Below are 25,168 nucleotides of genomic sequence, written 5' to 3' on the forward strand. Positions count from 1 at the left end.
GAAACAGACAGCGAAATGGCATCGGGTAGCAGGCTCCGCTTCTTATACGCGTTGCGTCATCCGTTGACTTCGTCAGTAGAAGATTGGTGATGTAGTTCAGGGGTAAAATCCAAAAAGGCTGGTGTTTCTGTAATAACATCTCAACTAATGCAAAGATCCACCTGCAGTAAATAATCATAGTAATAGCCCCCCAAAAAAATATTTGGCTGTCCATTCCATCATGGGGGTTTCTATTTCTGATACTGATGGAAGCCAACTAGTTATTTCATTAGCTCTACCTTGTTTAACTTCCTTGTTGATAACATGTTTGTTACCCCATAAGAGAGCACATGAAGGGGTACACACTTTAGAATGTAAATGGAGCACATTGTATATACAGTTCTATGTCCCTGACTGCATGTAAGTATACTAATTGTGTGTTCAAGGTGCAGCCACTTTGCTGTGAATATGCTTGACAATAACTGCAAACCCTAAAATAAATAACAAATAAATATGAATTGATATTAATAAAGAATAATATAATATTTAAAAAATAATAATTTTTAATAAATAAATATTAATATTAATTAGTAATAAATAAAATATTAGCTATGCATATTGCATAGCTAATAGTTCACTATTTCAGGATATCTTGCAGACACTTTAATAGGAAAAATAGCCCTATGCAATCTTTGAAATCTATTACTTGACTCAAACATTAGCCAGCTACATAGTACTTGGCTCACATGTATAGTCTATTGCTGGGGTCTTCAAACTATGGCCCTCCAGTTATTCAGGAACTACAATTCCCATCATGCCTAGTCATGTCTGTGAATGTCAGAATTTTACAATTCCTCGTGGGACATGTAGTTCTGCAACAGCTGGAGGGCCGTAGTTTGAGGATCCCTAGTCTATTGCCTTCCTAGTCAGTATGTAAGCTTTCTTCAATATGCAAGCACATATACAAATTTCTTTTCCCTATATTTTTAGCGATAATTCTTTACACACCAGCTGTTTCTAATTATTTTTTTTCTAACATGTTGCTATTTTATCCCCGTGTACTCTTGTACATAAACAGAAGTACTCTGCTGTGTCTCTCTGCAACATATCAACAGAAGTCCTTAAAGTCATCAATGCAACCGAGGAACTGATAGCAGGATCCACAGATACATGGGATTCCCCAGGAAATACTCTTGAACGGGGGACTTTTCCTGTAGTTGCTGACCCTCTCAGACTAGACGAGCAGCTGACCAAACTGGAAGAAAATGTAAGAATGGTTAAAGTTACTTCAATATAATTTCCTGAATACAATGCAGTGTAAAGTAATACATTGTGGTCTAAGTATTTACCTTCTCTAACAGTGAGAAAGTTGGCATATCGCTCCCCCTGAAGCTGTTACTTATATGTAGTCTCTCATATAAATACAAGATCAATCCTATTTAAAGTGTCACAAAACCCAGGACCCTGTATTTACTATATCTGGTCTCCCACAGTACACACAACATGGAAATGCAAAAGTTTAAGTAAATATAAACTGCTAAATACCTTTTCTCGTAAGCAGTATATAGCAGTCTTGTGACTTCTATCAGTGTCCGGCCAAGCACTGGTTGAAGCTTGTAGGAGGGGTTTTCATTCTACTCTGACTGTCCTATGAAGCTGCATGTCCCCTGACTTTCTGTCTGGACAGTGCTGATTGGCCCAGTGCTGATCACATGCACCCTCACAAAAAAAAAAAAAATAACTCGCTAGCAATACTCACTAAACTGAGCATGTGCAGAGTGATTTCAAGGCTCTGTTCTGTCAGCAGATGGATTGGGGACAGTAAAAAAAGGGGAATATCAGAGAAGACAGGATCAAACAGCCTTTCTACACAATGCAAAGGATTAACCCATTAGGTTCCACAATGAGTATAACAAGCATGCTTTTCTGCATATACAGACTGATTTTACTGTTGTGGGTTAAGTAACACTTTAAAATATCATGATCTAAAAAATGAATGCATGCACAGAAGAGTCATCAGTTAGTAAAGGAAATGTGGATTATTTGCTCCATTGATTGGCAAGCTCAGCAGTAACGTGATCTTTCATTTTAAAGAGTTAGAAAAAGTCAGTGAGGTATCTTCCTAAATGTGCCACATCCCTAATAGATAAACTGTGAACAAAATTCCCCTTGGGGTTGATTTTTGAAGGCACTGAATACTAAATAAAGTGAGTAAAAATCAGTTTTATTTAAATTAGCATAAAAACAACAATGCTATATGGACATGGTTGTACATGGAATACATATACATATTACACCAATATTAATAGGCGAAAAAGGATTGACGTCCTCCACCCGACACATTTCAGGGCTTTCGCATCTACTTCTTCAGGGGTTTGTTTGGCAATAACCTTATAGATTCCATTGGTGTGTACAGTATTGCCATGTCAGCATTTAAAAACAAGATCTCAGGAGAGCTGCCACTTCACCCAAGGATATGATTTGCACCCAATGTATATACAAGACTGTGAGGTAGGTATAGTTAGTAAGCAATACTTAGCCCAACCAGTGTGATTCTTGGCTGCTGAGGCCTGGCAGACAAGTTCTAGTATCAGTGAGCATTCAATGTGACCTGTTTCTCCTGAGGTTTGATGCCAAGCACATCCCTGAAGAAGGAGCTGTGAAATCCCAGAAGCATGTCGGGTTGAGGACATCAATCCTTTTTCACCTATTAATACTGGTGTAATATGTATGTGTATTCCATGTACAACCATGTCCATATAGCATTGGTGTTTTTATGCTAATTTAAAGAAAACTGATTTTTATTCACATTATTTAGTACTCAGTGCCTTCAAAATCCCACCCCAAGGGGAATTTTGTTCATAGTTTTTCATTTTAAAGAGTAGTCAGTAGGAAAAAGTAATATTTACAGTGTGGCCAGAACGGGAATTTGAATTTAAAATGTATGTCAAGCTATGGAATTTGAATTTAAAATGCCCCCCCCCCTAGTTTTAGTGGGGAAGGATTAGAACTCCTGTTGCATTTTTACTGCTAACCAGAGTCTGTTAGATTTACTCTTAGTTCCTGTCCTGCCGAAAATGATTCACAGAAAAAAAAAAGCTGTCAGGGATTCAGTCTTCCTTTACCCTACTAAAGAAAAGCATTGGAGAGTTTCCCTCACTACCTGTCTGGTAAGAGGTTCTCAGCAGAACAATAAGTGAGCATGTATCTTGGCAGGACATACACTTTAAAGTGGATGTAAACCCTCACATATCCCCAGTGAAGTGAACAGCCTCAGATTGTACACAGAGGTGAAAAAAATCCTCCTACCTAGGTTTTACTAGTTTATCTGGAGTCTTCTCTTCCCTACATCACTTCAAAAGTGCAGACCATGGTAAAAAATATTTCTTCACCTGTCAGCAGCACAGAGGAGGGCCTGGAGAGATTGCAGTTACAGTGTGTGAGAGCCGACTGGAGGAAAGGCACACGCACCCCTCCACACAGCAGAAGAACTGTGTTGTGAATAGACAATGCCCCTCCCCGACATAAATCATGTGTCCGGAATACTTCTCAGAAGTGATTTATGCTCATAACAGAGGAACAAAGCACCAGAGAGAAATGACACTTAGAGTTTTGGAGAGAGATAAGTAAACACTGCAGAAATGCAGGGTATGTGCTTTGCTCAGATTCCATGACTTGGGTTTACAAGCACTTTAAGTTTGCTATAGTCTGTGAGATATACAGTGTGACTAGGTTTGCTAATTTATCTCTAACAAGTACAAGTAGTTACAGTTTAGGAAAGTAATCTTAATATTTCAGATTTGGTAGGTTCCTAACCTAACCTAAGTTGAGAAGCACTACATTATACAGTAATATAATATTATAGCATTAAAATGGTGAAAGGATGAGTGTACCACTCTGGTTCCAGAAAAGTCCAGTAGATTCTTTTTTAACATAATTACAGGTTCATTTTTAACAATGGCACAGACTTAACAGCATGACAATGGGACATTGGTGCTGCTGGTGTATTTAAGTTTGGTATAAGAGAGACTGAGTTGGAGAAAGTTTTATATATACTGTACTTAAAGGAGCCCTCAGGAAGGGGGTCCATAGAGCCCCCTTAAATACTTTGACAACCTGTTTGTGTCTTCCACTAATGATATTAATAAGGCATTTACTGGGGACAAGACAGTCACTCTCATCTTTTACCATATTATCTAACACCCTGCAGACCCATCTGGGCCTGGCAGCCACAGGAGGATTTTCTCAATGAGTGCCCTTCCCAATCCTGAGATTAACTTCAAAATGTAGAATCCAGCGCTCCACCAATGCCCAACTTATGAACAAGAGCTGGCACTTCCATACACCTAGAAATTGGGCCACTGGGCTAGTCCTGAAGAGTATGCAGCTCCTACTTTAAATGTATTTATCCATAGTTCAGATCTGTTTGATGCAGTTGTTTTTCTCTGTTCCAAACTTCTAGAACATGCTAGGATAAAATATTTTACACAGTGCTCCACATTCACACTCATGTAATCACTGGCCAATACTATTCTCCATTCCAATCTTCTTTATACCTTTATTATAATAGGCCAATGACTATCTACTAGGTGCAAGAGCATTTTACCCTCATACTTGACACTTGACTGCTTAGCAAAAATAATGGACTACATTTTGAACTGCACTCTTGAGCAAGATGATAAAACTCTTAAATATAGGCAGATTGTAATAGCTGAGCTCCATATCTAGTTGGGAGATTCAAAATTGTTATTGTAGTATCGATGCTTGCAATCAGGGAGTGTGATATCCTGGTGCCAGGACTAATTTTGGTAACCTTCTAAGATAATTATTTTACAGCAATCATGATGTAGCATAGTCTTCCCCAAACCAAGCATTTGTTTTCTTAAACACTATATTACCAAAAGTATTGGGACACCTTCCTTTACATGCACATGAACTTCATTGGCTTTCCAGTCTTACTCTGTAGGGTTCAATATTGAGTTGGCCCACCTGTTGCAGCTATAACAGCTTCAACTCTTATGAGAAGGTTGTCTATATACGGTTTAGGAGTGTGTCTATGGTAATGTTTGACTATTCTTCTAGAAGCGCATTTGTGAGGTCAGGGCACTGATGTGGACAAGAAGGCCTGGCTTGCAGTCTCTGCTTGAACTCATCCCAAAGGTGTTCTAATGGGTTGACGTCAGGACCCTGTATAGGTCAGTCAAGTTCCTCCACCCCAAGCTCGCTCATCCATGTTTTTATGGCTCTTGCTTTGTGCACTGGTGTGCAGTCATGTTGTTCCCACAACGTTGGGAGGAAAAAATTGTCCAAAATGTCTTTGTATGCTGACGCCTTAAGAGCTCACTAAACTGGAACTAAGGGGCCAAGCCCAGCCACCGAAAAACAACCCCATACCATAATCCCTCCTCCATCAAATGCTTTTGACCAGTGCACAAAGCAAGGTCCAAAAAGACATGGATGAGCTAGTTTGGGGTGGGAGAACTTGACTGGCCTGACCTCAACCAGATAGAACACCTTTGGGATGAATTAGAGCGGAGACTTGAGTCAGGCCTTCTCATCCACTTCAGTACCCGACTTTATAAATGCGCTTCTGAAAGAATGGTCAAACATTCTCATAGACACTCCTAAACCTTGTGGACAGGCTTCCCAGAAAAGTTAAAGCTGTTATAGCTGCAAAGGGTGGGCCACCTCTATTTTGAATGCTGCAGACTGAGACTGGGATTCCATTAGTTATATTAGTTATTGTACATGTAAAGGCAGGCATCCCAATACTTCTGGTAATATAGTGTATATTATTCCTAGGAAGATTTGTGTCTTCAGCTGCCTTTTGGTTCCTGCAAGTTACCGCACATCACACAAGTGAAAAAATTGACCTCTCTTAAATCCATGCATAACCTAAATGGTTCTTTGCTAAGGAAGGATTAAAGTGCAGCTGGATAATATTAAATATCTAACTTTAATTTAAAAAATCCACTCCTGAATGCCAATAAAACCAGACCTGATGTTTGGATTCTCCAAGCCAATTCTGCAATCATCCAAAGACAGGCAAGCTACTATATTTTATTCCTTGCCTGGCTTGTATCAACTAGACTGATTTATCAAACTGCTGCAAATTTAAATTATTGAGCAAAAGTGCAGCAACTTGCCTAATTTTATCTAATGTTGGACTCCAGGATCAATTAAAAAAAAAAAAAAAAACATGTGTGAACTGTATAACTGCTAAAAGATTTTTAGTTCTGTTTAGCTATTTCTGTGACCCAGACAGCTCAGGCAGACATCACAGCTAGGTCCTGGACCCCCCTGCAGACTGTACAACAATAATACAATAACGTCTGGTCCAGAAACACAGCAGGTGATAGGATGATGAAGAAGCAACAGCACACTGATTAGGTAATCCTTGTTTTAACATTTTTACAGTGCTGGACTGACAGCCCTGTGCTCACCATTTGACTGGGAAATTAAACTTCACGATGCAAAGCAACAAATTGCTGTAGCCTATAGAAGATTATTGGGTTCCAAGTTCTATATTTATGAAATAAAAATAAAAAAAAGGTGTTTAACAAGAAAATATGTTCAATGAAAGAAAATAGTGTGTAATTTACTTTGACATTATCACACTACTTATCTCTGTTAATTTTGCAGGCTAGTATGGGGGAAATGTGACTTTTTCTTTTCTGCCACAATGTTCACATGATAGTGCTATACTGCAATGAAGTAGCTTGTAGAGTACAGTGTACTTTAGCTGCCAGGACATTAGAAAAAGAGCAGTGAAAATGCAATTTGCCAAACTGAGTTGTCCTGCTGCAATTTAAGTTATTTCTTAAATTGTACATTTCTTTTAAATGTGTGAAAAAATTACCATCAAGAATTTAGAAGAATTAGGAGCATGCCTACTTGTTTTTCCTGGATCTCAAGCATTGCTTCTCTATCAATAGTTGAATGCTTGTTACATCCACCTACTCCAACTAGGTGTATTGTAAACCAACAGACATCCACCCAGAACAAAAATTAAAATTTGCACAAAAAAAAACTAAAAAACTAAGCTATTAGGCCCCTTTCACACAGGGGAGTCCGTCGGCGGACTCCGTTTTTCTCAGCGGGGGGATTGATCTGCCGATCCCCCGTTGAGCAGAGACGGAGCTGTCAGGTCCCCATTCTTCTCTATGGGGGAATCAGATGGGAATAGACCGCCTGTCCGTTCTCATCCGATCCGATCCGCTGACAACTGATGCCCCATAGAGATGCATGGGGCATCCGTTCAGATCCGCCTAAAAAACTGGCAGGCAGATCTGAACGGTCCACCTGTATGAAAGGGGCCTAAGTGCTTTCTAAATAAATAAATTAATTGCTTTCTGATTTACTTTTTTTTCTGTTATCTTCTGTGACTTTGGCCCATCTTTATTTTTTCTAATTTTCTAAAATAATAATCAGCAACATAATTTTTCACTTTAGAGTTAAATGTGGCTTAGGCTTGGTGATCAGGCACTATAGCTGGCTTCTTCGCCTATAGCAGCCTCCTTTCCCATAAAGCAAGCAGGCCTACCAATACTTGGTTGCCCCCAGGTCTTATACATAATGCTATAGTGCCTGAACACCTTGTTGGGGTGTGCATGAACTTAGCACAGCAAGCAAGTAGCAGTTGGTAGACAGGCAGAGTAGTCATTAACAGTCTGAGTTCTGAGCGCAGTCAAAATCTGGTGTTGTTAACAAGGGAATCCAAACAAGCTGGCAGTGGAAATGCAATTTGGCAAACTGAGTAGTTTGCTGCAGGAAAGTTACTTCTTAAAATTAAAGTTTCTTTTAAATGTGTGAAAAAATATCATCAATAATTTGGAAGAATAAGGAGCAAGACTACTTGTTTTTCCTGGATCTCAAGCACTGCCTCTCTATCAGTGGTGTATTTAGGTTTTGTGCTGCCCTAGGCCTGACTAAACTTGTGCACCCCCCAATTTACATATGACCCACCCCTTCCTGTAAAGGCCACGCCCTTTGCTGTTTACAACCCGCCCTGTCATCTGTGAACCACAGACCACAAGTCTATCAGTGCCCATCAGCGTAGCCTCATCAGTTCCCATACGTTCAGCCTCATCAGTGCCCATCTGTGCAGCCTCATCACTGACCGCTTTATGGGGTTGCCAGACTGATTTGCCTCCTGGACTCTGCCCTCTGGCCCAATTCACCCCATAAGACTGGCACTATATTAAAAGTGTAGCGCAAGCCGACGAAGACCCTTTTCATGTGGGACCCGGGAGGAGGCTGTTTTTTATTCATGCAGGGTGCAGCTTTTTTGCTGCCCCCCTGCAAAGTGCCGCCCTAGGCCTGGGCCTTGTTGGCCTAGGCCAAGATACAGCACTGCTCTCTATCAATAGTTGTATGCTTATTACATCCACCTACTCCAACTAGCTGTATTGTAATCTGACAGACAAGGGACTCCAAACAAGGGAATCCAAACAAGGTGGCAGGGCTCAGATTAAGGTTAAAGCATGGGGACAAGGCAGGGAAACAGGGAGCTTGAAGCAAGCATGAGACTGGGGGTTTGGCTGGCTTAAAATGGGTTCGGACTTCACCCACAGACTGGCTTCATCGATCACCTTGCAATTTGACAGGTAAACAGGGAGAATGCAGCTTAGCCAAAACCAGGATGCTGTCATGGAACTGGAGCATTACACGCTTCTGATGGTGACATAATACAAGCTGTAAATGTGTCAAATTTAACTGTAGATTCTGTTGCCAACACTTTTTTTGTCAGACTGATTTTACAGAAACCTTTTAGGTGCACATATAGAATGAATACCCAGATTTATATATACTGTATCTAAATCTAGGGCCTATATTTTAATAGTTATTTGCTTATACAGTACAGTACAGTAAATGCTAGCAAATTCTGCATTTTATTTTCAGGGGAAATAGGGTAAGCCATCATTTAAGAGTTAAAATATTATTACTAATGCTAATAATTAATATTACGCTTAGATTCATGTCTATAAACAGGGTAAATATATTTTATGTTAGATTTTTTTTCCCATGGCTGTTTCTTTCAAGTTGCTTTGAATGGTACACCTTTTTTAGAGACAGATGTAACATAATTTTATTTTTAGATCCAACTATACCTAGAATATATATTTTTGTGACATATGGTAATAGACCATGTGTCCTTACTTCCTGTAGTAAACAAAATGAGATGGGCCTGATACTTTGAGCTGTCTGAACATTCCTGCAGTTTGTGGCTCCTGGAGAGTATGTTGATTTATCCAGCAGCTGTTCTCCATTTTGAACATGGGTGTAAATACTCATCGATAAGTTTATGGCCAATGAATCTAAGATAGAACTTGTTACATCTAAGGTGCATTCAGTGCATTATTAACCACAGAGAAAATTATTAAGTATCATAATTATGATCCGTAATGTATACAGTTTGCTTAACTTTTTTTTGTGTTTTTCAGTTACTTTTAGCCACTTTACAGTTTTCTTATCCTTTTGTGACTGAGTCAGACTTCTAGATCTCACTACAAATGAAGAGGCAAAATGAAGTGGCTCTAATATTCAATCTGAGTTTTTCCTAAAAGCACTAGAAGAGAGGCTGCTAGTAGGAACCCATTTTAAAGATGATCAAGATACCTTAATGTCTTTGTGTCCCCATAACTAAATTTAGGCATTACTTTAAAAAAGAGGTTAACATAGAATATTGTTGCCTGAATTTTTCATCTATGTTAATTTCTTCTTCACTTATTGCTTGCAAGTACTTGTAAAACAGTTTTCCTAGATACCATTACCATACTATGTTTTTATATTTGTTTTATTTATGTCAACTTTTTTAGAAAAATCCATATTATATTTTTTTAGAAATAGAAAAAAGAAAAATAGAAAACTTGAGGTATTGGAAACATTCTTTAACCACTTGCCGACTGCCTAACGCCGATCTACGTCGGCAGTCAGCCCCTCACAGGCAAAGTGACGTAGGGCTACGTCACTAGCTTGTGAGGGTTTAGGGAGCGAGCGCGCGCCCCCGGAGGCGCGCTCCCGCTCCCGCGTGGTCACGGACCCCCCCCGCGCGTGTGACCGGCGGACCCGATGTCCGCCGGTCACTCGGCGATCGGCGGGGGAGAGGGAGAAAGTCAGGCGGCTTGTGTAAACAAGCCACCTGTCATTCTCCTCGGTGTAAAAACACTGATCACACGGATCTACTATGTAGATCCGTTGATCAGTGTCCTTACAGCTCAAGCCACAGCCAATCACAGTAGAAAGCACGCCCCTAGGGACACACACAGCCCCTCCCTCCCAAATAAATTTAGCCCCTTCACTACCAGTGTATTTTTTACAGTAACAGTGCATATGTATAGCACTGATTACTGTAGAAATGTCACTGGTAACCCCAAAAGTGTCAAAAATGTCAGTCAAGGGTCCGATCTGTCCGCCCCAATGTCGCAGTACCGCAAAAAAAATCGCAGATCGCCGCCATTACGCGTTAAAAAAAAACAACAAAAATTACAAAAATCTTTCCCTTTGTTAGTAAACGCGATAACTTTTGCGCAAACCAATCAAAATACACTTTTTGCAATTTTTTTTTACCAAACATAGGTAGCATAAAACAAATTGGCCGAAAATGTAAAAAAATTTTGATTTTTACATTTTTTGGGGGGGGAATTTCATATAAAAATGTGAAAAATATTGCTATTTTTGCAAAATTGACGCTCTTTTTTTGTTTATAGCGTGTGATCAAAAAATCGCACAGGTGATCAAATACCACCAAAAGAAAGCTCTGTTTGTGGGAAAAAAAGGACGCCAAATTTGTTTAGGTACATTGTCGCACGACTGCGCAATTGTCCGTTAAAGTCACGCAGTGCCGAATCGCAAAATACCCCCTGGTCGGAATGGGGGTAAAATCTTCCGGGGCTTAAGTGATTAAAATGGAGCTCCACCCAAAAGTGGAAGCTCCGCTTATCTGTCGAACCAATGCCATATTTGGAACCTTTTGTGGGGGAGCAGGTACCTTTTTTTTTTAACAGGTACCTGTCCCCACTTCCGGGAGACCTCGGGAGATCACTTACAAGTTTGGCCCCCCTTCTTCTTCCCCTGCCATTCAGAAAGCACAGCACACTTTGCACATGTATAGTAGGGAACCGCAAGTCTTCACTGCTGGTTTCCCTTATAAGCAATGACGGCGGCAGCACCCAAGAGCCAATATAAAAATCGGCTGGGGTGCTGACATCATGGGATCCCTTGATAGGTAAGTGTCCTAATATTAAAAATCAGCAGCGTCGGTATTTGTAGCTGCTGACTTTTAGTTATTTTCAGAATTAGGCTTTGTCTCCTCTTTAAATCTGTTATTCTTCTATCAGTCATTTTAGGCTTAGCACAGTTTCACCAGACCTACGCACTCATATAAAGTGTAAAATGACTATATATCTAAGCCAGGGGTCTCCAAACTTTCTGAACAAATGGGCAGTTACTGTCCTTCAGACTATAGGAGGACCAGACTGTGGCCATTAGGAGTAGAAAATGCCTCAGGCTTGGAGATCAGTGGGATCATTGATGTCAGTAAGAGGAATAGTGCCCAATTCTTGTTGTCAGTGGGAGCAATAGTTCCCCATCATTAATGGCAGTAGAAGGAATGGTGCCCTACCATTGGTGTCAGTCAGAGAAAGAAGTTAAAGAGTAACTTCACTTTTGTTGAGAAAAAAACATTCCCCTCTGGGTGATCTATGTACATTGCAAGGGTTTTAACAAACTTTGTTGCAGATTCTTACCTTTTGCTATTCTAAAGAAATCCCTGTGTGTTTGTCTGTTTCCATGTGGCAAAGTGAGTCTCACTGGGGGGTGGTTTCATAATTATCAATCAGCTGCTTCACCTGCAGGGCACTAAAGAAGAAAACTGCTGGGCTTGCATCTCTTTAGATGTGATTTCCTATTGGGAGTATTTCACAAAAAAATGTATTTTTGTTGCAGGGGATTCCAGAAATCTGACTTGTATCTTAGTGTAGACTTCGGGGGAAAAACAGTGAGCCAATCACACAAGCAGGAAATTATGTTTCTGGGAGGCGTTCTGTACACATTCTGTGTATAGAACACCACTAGGTAGCCATTATGCATTACATTTTCAGAAAATTACAGAGCTGCAGATTGAAAAGGAAAGGTCTTTTTTTTATTAACATTGAGTTACAATATGACTTGTATCGCAGTTGTACATGCTATATTTTTTCTTCTTTATTTCCCAATTTTTTCCCCCACGAAAGTGCAATTATGCCCCACTGTTGGGGGGGGGGATAGGGCCTTGTATAAGTGAAAGGAATAGTGTCCAAAGGGCCAGATAAAATCAAGCAAAGGGCCGCATCTGACCCAAGGGCCACAGCTTGAAGTTCACTGGTCTAAGCTAATAAACATACAAAGGAAATCCCAAGTTACGCTTTAACTGATAAACACATTCACCGCCCTGCTTCAATAAAGTTCAAAGTAAAAAAAAGATAACATGTTGTAATTTTCGTATAATCAATATATTGATGCCACTAAGCGATGTTTTGAACTCCTTCTAATACTTGAGTTACATAATGAAATGAAAGTGTATTGCCAAATTCTTCAATTAATGAAGAACATTTGCACAATGAGCAAATGATAACAAGCCAAGCATTCATTTTTACATTAGTGTATGTGTGTGTACACAATATACATACTGCCTGGTATCCTATATTAAGGATTTGTTCATATTCAAACATTATAAAAAGGCAAAAAAAAAAGAAAAGAAAAACCGGGAAGTGCACACCTTGCTCAGATAAACCTTTAATAAATCAAAAATTTAAATCAAAATTGGTCACACTCACATATTCCATAGGAAGCTGCATGCTGAGCAATCATCGGACAACACTGGCCATGATGTGAGCAGTTCTCCCACCTTAGTAGGATGGGGCTGCATTCAAGGTGCTACTAGTTGTATGGAAAATGTGAATGTAACCATTGTTAATTCGAATTTTTGATTTTTTAAATGTTGAACTGTGCAAAGTGCGCACTTCCCTGTGTTTTTTTTTTTTGGCATAATCAGAGACAACCGCAGAAGACTTTGCTTCAGTTCTTATCGAAGACTTAGGACTATATTTTTATTAATTTATTATTTTTATCATTTTCACACTCTGTTGGTGATCTTGTTTTTATCTATAGTACCAATAGTGTTACTTTCTATCCAGTATAAGAAAAGGTGACATGTTTTCTTGTATTGTTTATCCATACTTTGCCACATTTTAGCATACTTTTTGGTGGTCGGAAATTCAACAAAACGTGAAAACTCAGCAAATCCAGGTTGAAATACATTGTAATGCAACAAAACACGCTTTATTGATTGTGGCGTTTGAGTGTTTGACACATACCCCCCAAAAAACTTTATCCAAATACTTTGTGGGTGTATAATAGTCTCTGCTCCTTCCTGCAGATTTCTAGCTATATTTACCACCAGTTCCTAGTTGTCATTTTGACAACCAGAATGTGTTTTAATCACAAGAGCTGCTTCTGCATAAATTGACAAAAGCAGAACAGTGTCTGCTCAATAACAATTACAATGTAACAATGTTATATTTTGTACATTGTAACTACTCTGGTTTATTCATAGCAGGTCAAAGGGGTCATCTTTAAATGCACATAACATCCCTTAAAGTAATTCTGCATGGTGAAAAAAGTATCTGTGTTCATATTTCAACTCTTTTTAACCCTATGGTTAACCTAATAAACTCCTTCCTGCCCTTCCTCCCTTAGCTATGCTTTGTAATAGAAATTTTTTTTTAGTGTAATTATAAACTGGACACATTCGAAAATACGATGTGCATATCTACAAGAACATTTAGTACCGGATCCCACTAACATGATGCGGGAACCAGCACAATTCCAGTGCTGGTTCCTGCATCGCAAAGGATTCACAGGCAGTTCACACTGCCCTATGAGAACCACTGTGGGTGTCAATAGAAAGTTCATGACACCCCCAGATTGGTTCGCATATCGCAGCGCGAAGTGTCAAATGGCGCAGGAATTATATTGCATGGGTGTTCACACCAGATTCCAGTGCACACCAAAAAAAGGCATAAACAATAACTCACCCTAGCTCCACCGCTCTGTGGGAAGATAAAGAGCTAAGTGTCAGTGCTCAGGCTGAACGTCCAAACCAAATGTTATATGAATAAAGCCGGCACACGAAAAGTCTTCTTCCAAGTAAAATTCTTTATTCCAACATGGATAGCGATGACAACATGACAAATGCTGATGCGTTTTGGCTTTACGCCTTCCTCATAGCATTGCTCTGGACCTTCCAGAGGGCTGATGTGTTTTGAGGGGGGATCCCCTCTTTCTCAGAGCTAATCTCTGAGGAGGAGAATACTATTGTACTATTTGCAGTAACGCTTGCTTTGGGAGCCTTGCCATGTCTCATGGGACTTGTAGTTCTGCAACAGCTGGAAGGCCACAGGTTTAGCACCCATGCTTTATACTTTTCCATTCATTCGGGGTTCAATAAGAGATATCTTGCCAAAAAGGCAACAACTACTGATTTTTTTTTAAGATGACCTATAGTGCTCTGGGAATCCTATGCTATGTATTAAATGTGTATTTGTAAAATAAAGATTACATGTGGTGTGTATAGTAAAAAAACAAAACAAAAAACAACGAAAAAAACCTTTCAGATTTGAGACCCCGTTCACATTGGGGTGATCCGACTTGCCGGGGCGACCTCACAAGTCGCGGCGCGCAGCTCGCACCGCGACCTCGGAGCGGCCGGCACGGACTTCATAACATTGAAGTCAATGCAGGTCGCTCCAGGTCGCCCCAAAGAAGCTCCGGACCCTTTTTCTAAGTCAGAGCGACTTGTGTCGCTCCTATTAGAACGGGTCCACAGCTTCTCTATGGCAGGCGACCTACGGCGACCTGTCAGGCGACCAGGTCGCCTGACAGGTTGCCTCAGTGTGAACGGGGTCTAAAGCTTATGAACCTAAAAATAAAAACAACTTATGTCAAAACAATTATAGTCCATTTAAAATAGATTGCAGTTTTTACTATCGTAAAGTGGAGAGTAGCAACCATCTAAAGCATTTTGTCTGATTCACTCTATACAATATGTATCTTTTTATTTCATGGACCTGTATAGTAACTGTACTTTAGTCCAGCAGCTGTACTTTGCATTAACAATTTATCTCATATGTATTACAAAGAATGCAGCAGTAAAGTCAAACTCGAGGCTCCAGTCTCTCCCCCTGGCTGACCCCCACTCCATGGATATCTCCAGCAGTGTTTTAGGCTTTGTATGTATATGCTTATACTTACCATTTTTTTAAAGTCCTCAGGTCATTCACTTGAAGCACCCTCTATCAGTACTCTATCAGTACTATCCAGCATTTAATGGTCTGCTATGATGCATATATGATGCAGATATATATATTAGATGCACTGATATAATAACATCAATGCCACTCTCTGCATCATTAGACCATGAGTGCAGAGGGTTGTGGTGATGTCCTCTCAGGGGAGTTGGGTCCATGATGCCCTGCATCCACAGGATACCCTTAGTCTGATAGATTGAACGATGCTGGGTGTTTTTCAACCCCGGAGACTGATGACATCTTGTGGAGAAGGTGTGCTGTGGAGGACAACACTACAGAAGGGGTGAGAGCTGTTTTATTTCTAACCCCTGGCCGTGCTTTTCTTTTATTAAAAAATTTTCTTTGAAGTTTTAAAGAAGGACAGATCTTGCACCTAAAAAAAAAAATACTAATAAAGCAGAGGCTTTAGTCTACCACCTTCTAGAGCTAAAAAAACAAACCTCCACATGTTTTTCAGTATTTGCTTCAGTGATGATCATAGTCATGGAGCAGTGACGAAGTAGTAAACCACTAGTGCTTAGCATTCAGCTAAGTGTGTGTGGCTGCTATGGATTATTGTACATTTGCAACAGTGGTTTGCCATGCACTGGTTATTCTCAAACTTCCTCAAGAGGATGCATGAAATGAGATAACGTCTTTTAGGCCCTTTAGACAAAGAAATTGGATGTGATAAGCATTGATAAATGCTGTATTTGGAAACTGATGGAACTAATATTGTCCTTTACATTGTGTATTTGATCTGTAAAGGGATGGGAATGCCAGTTCCATCTGATAGACCCGTCATTGGTGTCAGTAACAGTAATAGTAACCACCAGTATTGCTGTAGATGGCCACAAAAAGCTTCTTAAATTAATAGGGGATGTGTATGAAAAACAACCTGCAAATGAAAAACAATATGCAGAAATAAATATATTTAACATGACACTAAACTCTGGTTTAAAATAAAAAAAACATTTAATTATGTATTCTTAAAGTGATTCTAAAGTCAGAAGGTTTTTTATCTTAAGTGATGTTGCACGAGAGTCTTGGCTGTCTGGAATTGGCTATTGGCTCCCGCTGCTGTCAACCAAAGTCAGTGAGCCAATGAGGAGAGAAAGGGGGCAGGCCGAGCTCCTGCTCTGTGTCTGAATGGACACACAGAGCAGTGGCATTGCAAGCTGCTTGCTGTGGGGGCACTGTGCAGGAGGGAGGGGCCACGAGCACCAGAGAAGAGGAGGATCTGGGCGGCTCTATGCAAAAGCACTGCACAGAGCAAGTAAGTATGACATGTTTTTATTTTTAACCAAAAATAACCAAGACTTTATTATCACTTTAACTCAAAAAGTACTTTTAGTTGCTTTTGTTATTGCTCTCATCCTGCTCTGTATCTCCCAAAACTTTTTTTTATTTTTGCTGATGTGATCCTGTTAGAGGGTATAGAAAATATGCTCTTGGTAGAATTCCTAAGTGAGTGCCACATCCCTAAATAATTGGAACCGAAGCAGGAAAGTTCCCCTGTTGATGGGACTTTAAAGGCACTTCAAAAAAACACAGTTTAAAAACAATAATTTTACATTGAAAAAATATATTTATTGAATACACATATATAATGTTAAAAATAAAGCAAGCCATATACAATACATGACAAAGATATAGCAGATGATGACCACTGGATACAAGGGTAAGTACCCAACGCGTTTAAAAGTCAATTGTAACCTCTTCTTCAGGGGTAACCCCTTTCCTGCTTTGGTTCCTGTTGGAGGGTGGTTATGTTCATACATTGTCCCATTGTATGTAGAAATGTAGCCACCCTCTCTTGCTTGCTCCTGAGATGGACTGGGACAATAAGCTAGAAGTTTGGCTCCCCACCCTTTCCCCCACAGCCAGCCCATGCCACAATGCTTTACTGTAAGTGTCCCTTAGCCGAGATGGCGGCGCCAGCACCTGAGAGCCGATTCAAGATTCAGCTTGGGTAAAGACACCGCTGGTTATCTGGACAGGTAAGTGCCCTAATAGTAAAATTACAGTAACAGCATTGTAGCTGCTGGCTTTTAATTTGTGAAGGGGGGGGGGAGGGGGCAGAACTCCACTTTAAGTAGTGTATGGGTGTGAAATAAGACCTTTGTAATGAGGATCAACACATAAGGTGAGCGTGTGCCCAATAGGGGATTGGTAGAGGTGTATGCTGTCACACAGTCCGCTCTCACCGAATTTAAATGCGCACGTGGACTTAAACATGATTGGTGGATTGTATCACAAATTCATTTACAGACATTTGCATGAAAAACTGTTTTATGGTAATGGTGATGGATCATAATTATACACATGTTTACATGTATCACCATTTTGATTTATGTCTACTTGGGTTGAGTTGTTTTTTGATATTTGAATCAGCACTATTTTGCTTACAGCTTTAGTATAATTTACAACTGGTGCATAGAATCAAGTTTTTTACACAGTATAGGAATATTGTTCAGCGTCACTTCAAGACTAGCATGCACTTTGAGAAAAATATATATAGAAATCTGCGTGCATCTACATCAATGCAGAACTGACTCCTCTGGACAAATACAGAGTTTTGTAAAAACATTCTCAGTGGACAGTTTAGGTTGTACAACTTTGTACTTTGGCAGCCAGATTTGCTTACAGTTTTTGTGGAGGGTGCTGCATAGTGCTAATAATGTACAGTACTTAGCATTTTTCTAAGCTCTCTCTGTGGACAAAGGACCCCCCCCCCCCCTCCTTCCATGTTACAGAGATGAGCATAGAGCAAGATGTTCTGTTTTGCTAACATACTTCCTGTCCTAGAGTAAGTTGTAAAAACACTAATGTATCCACTATATCCATGGGCATCCGCAGGTAGAGGCAAGGGGGAGCAAATGCCCCCCCCCCCCCCCTGGAATCTCAACTTCCCCTTTAAAGTGGTTGTTAAGCCACTTTATACCATCCTGTCTGGTCTGTTTAATAATTCTGTGTGCCTGTGTCTGTATATGTGTTTTAAAAAATAAGGCGTTCTTTATCAGTTTTCAGAGCACCGAGCACTGCTCAAGTGACTCATCAGCTCTCTCCTCTCCCCATCTGACAGCTGCCTGCAGTGGGTGGGAATGAGGATTCCTCGCTGTTGTCAGTCGGGAGGGGAGGAGCAGGGGAGGGGGAGAGGCGGCGGGTCACGTGAGCGGCGATTGAAAACTGGTAAAGAACGGCTTATTTTTATAAGGCACAGACACAGGGGCACACAGCAGCCATGGTATACCATAGTCAGTTTACAGAGGGGAGGACATAGCCAGTCAGGATCAGCCAGGTATTTTAGGTGATAGAAGGGGCCAAATTACACAGCACAAGCACTGTGCTTTATAACATGCTTTAAGGGAACAGGATCATTTTTTTTTTTTAGGTTAACAAATGTTTTAAAAATAAATGCTGACGTTTGCCCTTTAAAAATAAATACTCAAAATAAGTATAATGACTAAGCCCCTCCCCTTAATGATATTGTTAAAAGGGGCGGAGCATGGGTGACCTTAAAATTATGCCTCCCCCTGAAAAAAGTTCTGCGGATGCCCATGACTATATCTAAAATCAAATGTTTGTTTGTGGGTTTATTTGAACTGTAATTTTGAGAGGTACATGCAGTATTATCAGATCTAATATTATATGGGCATGCGGTAAAAGTGCAAGGTTTCTGGATGTCTTTGTCTATAGTGTTTGTAGTAAAAAAAAATGTGTAAGAATGACTAAGCAAGCGTAAAAACCTTACCATCTTAAGTTACACAATCAAGAGTACACATATACCATACAAGGTGGAGTTTTATGAAAAGAATATTTTCAAAGCAATCGATATCTTATGAAAAAACAAGAAGATATCTGCACTTAGTTGATTTAGCTAAATGAGATGTAGGGAGCCAGCACGAAGGAGTCTGATCATACACCCATACATAAAACAATTTAACAAAGGGATGCAGCGCAATGGAATAATGACAAGCTATTTGGATGTAACAAAGTTCATAGGTGTGAATCAAAGGAATGTTGGAAGGCAAGTCCTCACACTGACTGCTTGTGAGCTGGAAACACATGTCACCATGGTGAAGCAATCCTGCTTACCAGATCATATAGACCCTCAAATTATAGAGAGGTCGGTAGAGGCATGTGAAAAGACCAGGTCACAAACAAGATGGTATTATACCAGATGCATGCTGTGTAGTCCGGATGAAGCAAAACTCCACATTCAAGGTCAGGTGGGCTTCCAATCCAGGAGCAATGAATGGAGCCAAATTGCTTAACCTCAGAGATATGAAAACGCTACCATGGTGTAGTAAATTTTAAAACTATTTGATTTATTATAAAGAAATACACTCACATTTGATGAAAACAAACAGGCATGTCAACATGTAAAAAGGTGGACAAAGATGGCCGCGGTGTGTGGAGTGATTGCGTCATTTAGTCTGTACCGCCTTATGTGTTTTGTCACAATTAACATCATCAGAGGCATGTCGAGAAGCCGCAAGCATGCATATAAATAATGCCCAGCCCGGAAATGACCAGCATTGGAAATACCTCACTAGCTTGCGCTTCACAATGCGTTCCACATACAAGAAATAAAAATATACCCCTAGCTTGCACATCACAATGTGTTCCACATGCGGGAAATGAAAAAAGGAGATAAAGCTAAATATTCTGGCACAGTAAGTGAAAAAATTGAAAGATTCAACCACTCCCAATAAGAAGGTGGCCGATAGAATGTCCTAAATTCACTCAGAAAAATAATTAACTGAATAACCTTGAAATACTAAAAATGTGAATAGATCTAAACCATGCAAACGAGCATAGTGAAGCGCCCACCAGTGGACTCTAAAATAAAATGAAATCCATGCTAGCAAAATCCACAAACAAATAAATGTAGACTAGAAATTATTATATTATATTTTTAGTCTACATTTATTTGTATGTGGATTTTGCTAGCATGGATTTTATTTTATTTTATTTTAGAGTCCACTGGTGGGCGCTTTACCATGCGCGATTGCATGGTTTAGATCTATTCACATTTTTAGTATTCCAAGGTTATTCAGTTAATTATATTTGTGAATTAGTGAATTTTGGACATTTAATCGGCCACTTCCTTGCTGGGAGTGTTTGAATCTTTTCCGCTTACTGTGCCAGAATATTTAGCTTTGTGTCTTATTTTCGTTTCCCGCAAGTGGAACGCATTGTAAAGCACAAGCTAATGAGGTATTATCAAGGTCTTACCTTGCCCTCCTGTTGGCAGCCATCTTGGACATGTGCAGACTGCTGCCTCTTATAAACCCTGATTGCATCATCACTTGCCTGCTGCCTGGGTGTCGCACAGTGATGATGCTGAACACCTGACTATAGCTATTACCTGATGGGTTGCAGTCCTTGCCCTTATGTTGTGCTCCAAGGTGCATCTCTGCTAGCAGTCTTCTGTTCTCCATGTTCCTCCATGTATGACCTGGCTTGCCTGACAACTCTCCTGGCTCTTGACCCCACATCAGCTGACGAACCCGCATCGGCAGACTACACACTTCTGGAATCTACCCTGGCTTGGAGGACTACGCACTTCTGGACTTGACCCCCACTTGTTCCTGCTCTCACTTCCTCACCTCTTGCTGTGCTTTTATTGTTGTTTGCTCCAATAAACTGCTTTATTTTACCTGCATCCCTGTGTGGTCTGGTTTCCTGGCACACTGACAGGTATTTCCGGTACCGGTCATTTCCGGGCTGGGCATTATTTATATGCATGCTTGCGGCTTCTCAACATGCCTCTGATGACATTAAATGTGACAAAACGCAGAAGGCCGTACAGACGACATGATGTAAGCATGCCACACGCCGTGCCCATCTTTGTCCACCTTTTGACATGCCTGTTTGTTTTCGTCAAATGTGAGTGTATTTCTTTATAAAAAATCAAATGCTTTTAAAATTTACTACAACATAATAGAGTTTTCATATCTCTGAGGTTAAGCTATTTGGCTCCATTCATTGCTCCTGGATTGGAAGCCCACCTGACCTTGAATGTGGAGTTTTGCTTCATCTGGACTACACAGCATGCATCTGGTATAATACCATCTTGTTTGTGACCTGGTCTTTTCACGTGCCTCTACTGACCTCTCTATAATTTGAGGGTACATATGATCTGGTAAGCAGGGTTGCTTTTTCTTCACCATGGTGACGTGTGTTTCCAGCTCACAGCAGTCTGTGTGGGGACTTGCCTTTTCAAAATTCCTTTGATTTACACCTAAGAACTTTGTTACATCCAAATAGCTTGTCATTATTCCATTGTCGCTGCATCCCTTTGTTAAATCAATATCTTAATTCATTCTTCAGACAACACATTCAATTTAAAACTATGTTAAATATATTAAAACACCAAAACCCCCATAATAATATTTCCAGATAGAATCAAGATTTTTACACAGTAAAAGAATATTGTTCAGTGTCACTTTAAGGCTGGCATGCACTTTGAGAAAAATATATACAGAAATCTGCATGCATCTACATCCATGCATAACTGACTCCTCTGGACAAATACAGAGTTTTGTAAAAACATTCTCAGTGGACAGTTTAGGTTGTACAACTGTCAGTTTTTGTGGAGGGTGCTGCATATTGCTAATAATGTACAGTATAAGGTCTTAGGTGTATACAAATTCTCTTATTTATTCCACTTTGCTCTGTTAAATATATAATTTAAAGGGTTTGTTATAAATCTGTTCTCAGTAACATTTCTGCAATACCTTTCGATCCTGCCAGAAATCTAGTGAGCGCATTCAACTTCCTGTGCTTTGATGGTATCACTTAGCATTTTTCTAAGCTCTCCCTGTGGACTAAGGACCCCCCCCCCCTTTCCATGTTACAGAGATGAGCATAGAGGAAGATGTTCTGTATTGCTAACATACTTCCTGTCCTAGAGTAATAGCACTGCTTCTCCATACATAGTGATTGAGCGTTGTTTCCCTAGCAGAAGAAGTGTGTTTCTGGCAGAATACCCAGGTAATTATAGAGTCATAAAAACACTAATGTATCCTTCACATCTAAAATCAAATGTTTGTTCATGGGTTTATATAAACTGTAATTTTAAGATATACACGCAGTATTACCAGATCTAATATTATTTGGGCATCCAGTAAAATATCTTATTTTCTGCAAGGTTTCTGGATGCCTTTGTCTATAGTGTTTGCAGTAAAAAAAAAAAAAAAGAAGAAAGAAAAGATGTATAAGAATGACTAAGCAAACGTAAAAACCTTACCATCTCAAGTTACACAATCAAGAGTACATATGTATACCATATAAGGTGGTGTGCCATGAAAATAATATTTTTTAAAGCAGCCAATATTTTAATTAATTCTTCAGACAACACGTTCAATTTAAAACGTTAATGTTAAATATATTAGGACATCAAAACCCCCATGATAATATTTCCAGAAAAACAGTTTATCTGGAAATATAATATATTGGAATTACTAAAATTGGATATACATTATACTATAATATATATGATTATATTATGTTGGAAGTACTTTCTGCAGCTCATTCCTGATACATAAGTGACACTTTAGCTATGGTAGAAGACTGCAGCTTTCTATAGTCTGCTGCGCTGAACTGGATATCTCTTGGGAAAAAATATCTATGGTTATGTGGGGTTCCTAAGAGAGGTAAATATATATAATTTTGTACATTTTAAAGAGGGGAAGGGATTTCACCTAAATGCAAATGTTGCTATCTTTATTATAGTTAAAAAAGGACTTTGCGATACCTTAAACGAACAGACAGTAGGTTAGGCCCCAGGTTTGCAAGCACAAAAGTATTGGGCAATCAAACTCTATTTGATTTATTGATTGCAGGTGTATCTCACAGCTGGCACTGTCTATGGGTTGGAAGGACAGCTGGATGAGATTGAGGACTCGGCACGCAAAATCAACAGTGTGACTACAGAAATTGAACTTGCCGATCTGGAGGATCAAGTGGCAACAGCAGCTGCCCAGGTTCATCACGCTGAGCGTCAGGTGATTTATTTTGCATATAGATGCAGCGTAAAATAGCATTTATGGAAACATATACTAGTACTATGGCAAATAACACTTTGTAGGCATAGTCAATAAGGTTGAAAAAAAGACCACAGTCCACAAAGTTCACATAATATAATACCTGCTACTAGACTCAATGGAAGGCAAAACAAAAAGCCCAGGGCAACTGAGGCTGTATGCCCATGTTATATAGACTATTTAAGTACCTTAGAATCCAAGATATTTATCTTAGATTCCATTGAATCCATTCAGGATTAGCAGTATTGGTGCATGCACAGCTACTGTATATTACATTTGCCATTAATAGGTCTGAAGAGACTGTGTTTATCTTATCAATTCTTATATGAAGGTTTGTATTACCTAAATTAGATATAGTGGCATAACTATAATTAAACAAATATTTTAACCATATTAAACAAATCTCTGAGTCAAAGTTTGGTTTTGGAAATTGGACATTTTAATTGGATTGAAATACCAATGAGTTGCAATTCTTGTGGGAATGCATTCCACTTTGTTGTTGCAGTTTTATGTAGTGGTGAAGAATGGTGAGATATTGGTATCGTTTAATTTTAGCTCAGCGTTGCTTTTGGTGCTGACGTTGTAGTTCAAGGAAGGTATACTAAAGAAGGGTTGAAGGGAGTCCGAGGCCTTAGATTAGGGGTAAGGTTCCTACTGGAGTCAGCAGTTAGGGTTAGGGTATTATGCAAGATCAGGGTTAAAGGTTATTTTTAAAGCATTTATGAACTCTTTATAAGTTTACGTAGCTGAGCTGCTGGTCCACTGTTTAGGTTTGCCTATGCCTCCCCCTTACTTAACCATTTCTAATTTCTACTTTTTAAAAAAAAAAACCTGTAAGCAAAATAATGGTAAATAGCGTTTTCATCTTTCCACTGCCTCCCACCCATGGTGCCTATGCAAAGATGAGATCTGAAGAATGCTGAGTACTTCAAATCCTACTGAGAAGACTCTCCCAGCCCTGTGCTACAGGATCCTCACCTCTCCCATGATTTAGATCAGTGGTCCTCAACTCAGGTCCTCGGGGCCCACTAACAGGCCAGATTTTAAGCATTACCTTGGGGAGATGCAGACTAGAATACTGCAATCACTGAGCAGCAAATGAGATCACCTGTGATGTCATTTAGTTATCTTTGCAAACCTGGCCTGTTAGTGGGCCCCGAGGACCAAAGTTGAGGACCACTGATTTAGATTACTCAGCATCCCCCAGGATCTCACCAAAGGAGAAACCCCCTACCCCACAGAAGCCAGAGAAAAGATGGCTCTAATATTGTTATCCCCCTACAGGTATTTTTCTCCTTGCATTTCAGCAAGTGGGGTACGAACATCAACAAAAAGACCCTATAAGCTAAGTAAGGACTTTGACGGTACCAATAATAAAATGTATCAAAAATGTATTTATACATTGTTTAAAATCATTAAGTCATTCAATGAGAACATGAAATAACACATAATTTCATGTACAGGTTACATTTATGCTCCACAATGTGAAATTGGATCATCACTCCTTATTGGATCAGGTGATGACTAGCTTGCTGCGACTTACAACACAGTTGCATTTCACGGGTCAAATGCCCGCTTCTTCAGGACAGCAAAGTACAGTCAAGCTCTACAAAAGAACATATAAGGTTAACAATTTTAATACTATGTGGATTAAAATATGCGTCTTCCAATATGAGCACTTCACATACCTCAGTATCTGTAAACATCAGTATAAGCAATTTCAAACATTATTCATCCTATGACCAGCTGTTGGGAATATATAGGGCTATTTACCTTATAGTACTTTTGGAATCCCCCTCTTGTCCCTCT

At 39.7% G+C, this 25,168-nt stretch overlaps 1 protein-coding gene across 2 annotated transcripts in view; it reads left to right on the forward strand.

The window, feature by feature from the left end:
* Positions 1-25,168, forward strand: part of MYRIP (myosin VIIA and Rab interacting protein) — a 738,605-nt gene that overhangs the window by 699,822 nt on the left and 13,615 nt on the right. For both annotated transcript variants that reach the window (XM_082258148.1, XM_082258149.1), the window contains 2 exons: positions 1,058-1,246; positions 23,159-23,320. In XM_082258148.1, coding sequence (XP_082114274.1) covers positions 1,058-1,246; positions 23,159-23,320 — 351 coding nt within the window. The remainder of the gene's footprint in view (positions 1-1,057; positions 1,247-23,158; positions 23,321-25,168) is intronic.

The sequence above is a fragment of the Pelophylax lessonae genome (genome assembly GCF_965119305.1).
Source record: "Pelophylax lessonae genome assembly, chromosome: 5".
NCBI classification, from domain to species: Eukaryota; Metazoa; Chordata; class Amphibia; order Anura; family Ranidae; genus Pelophylax; species Pelophylax lessonae.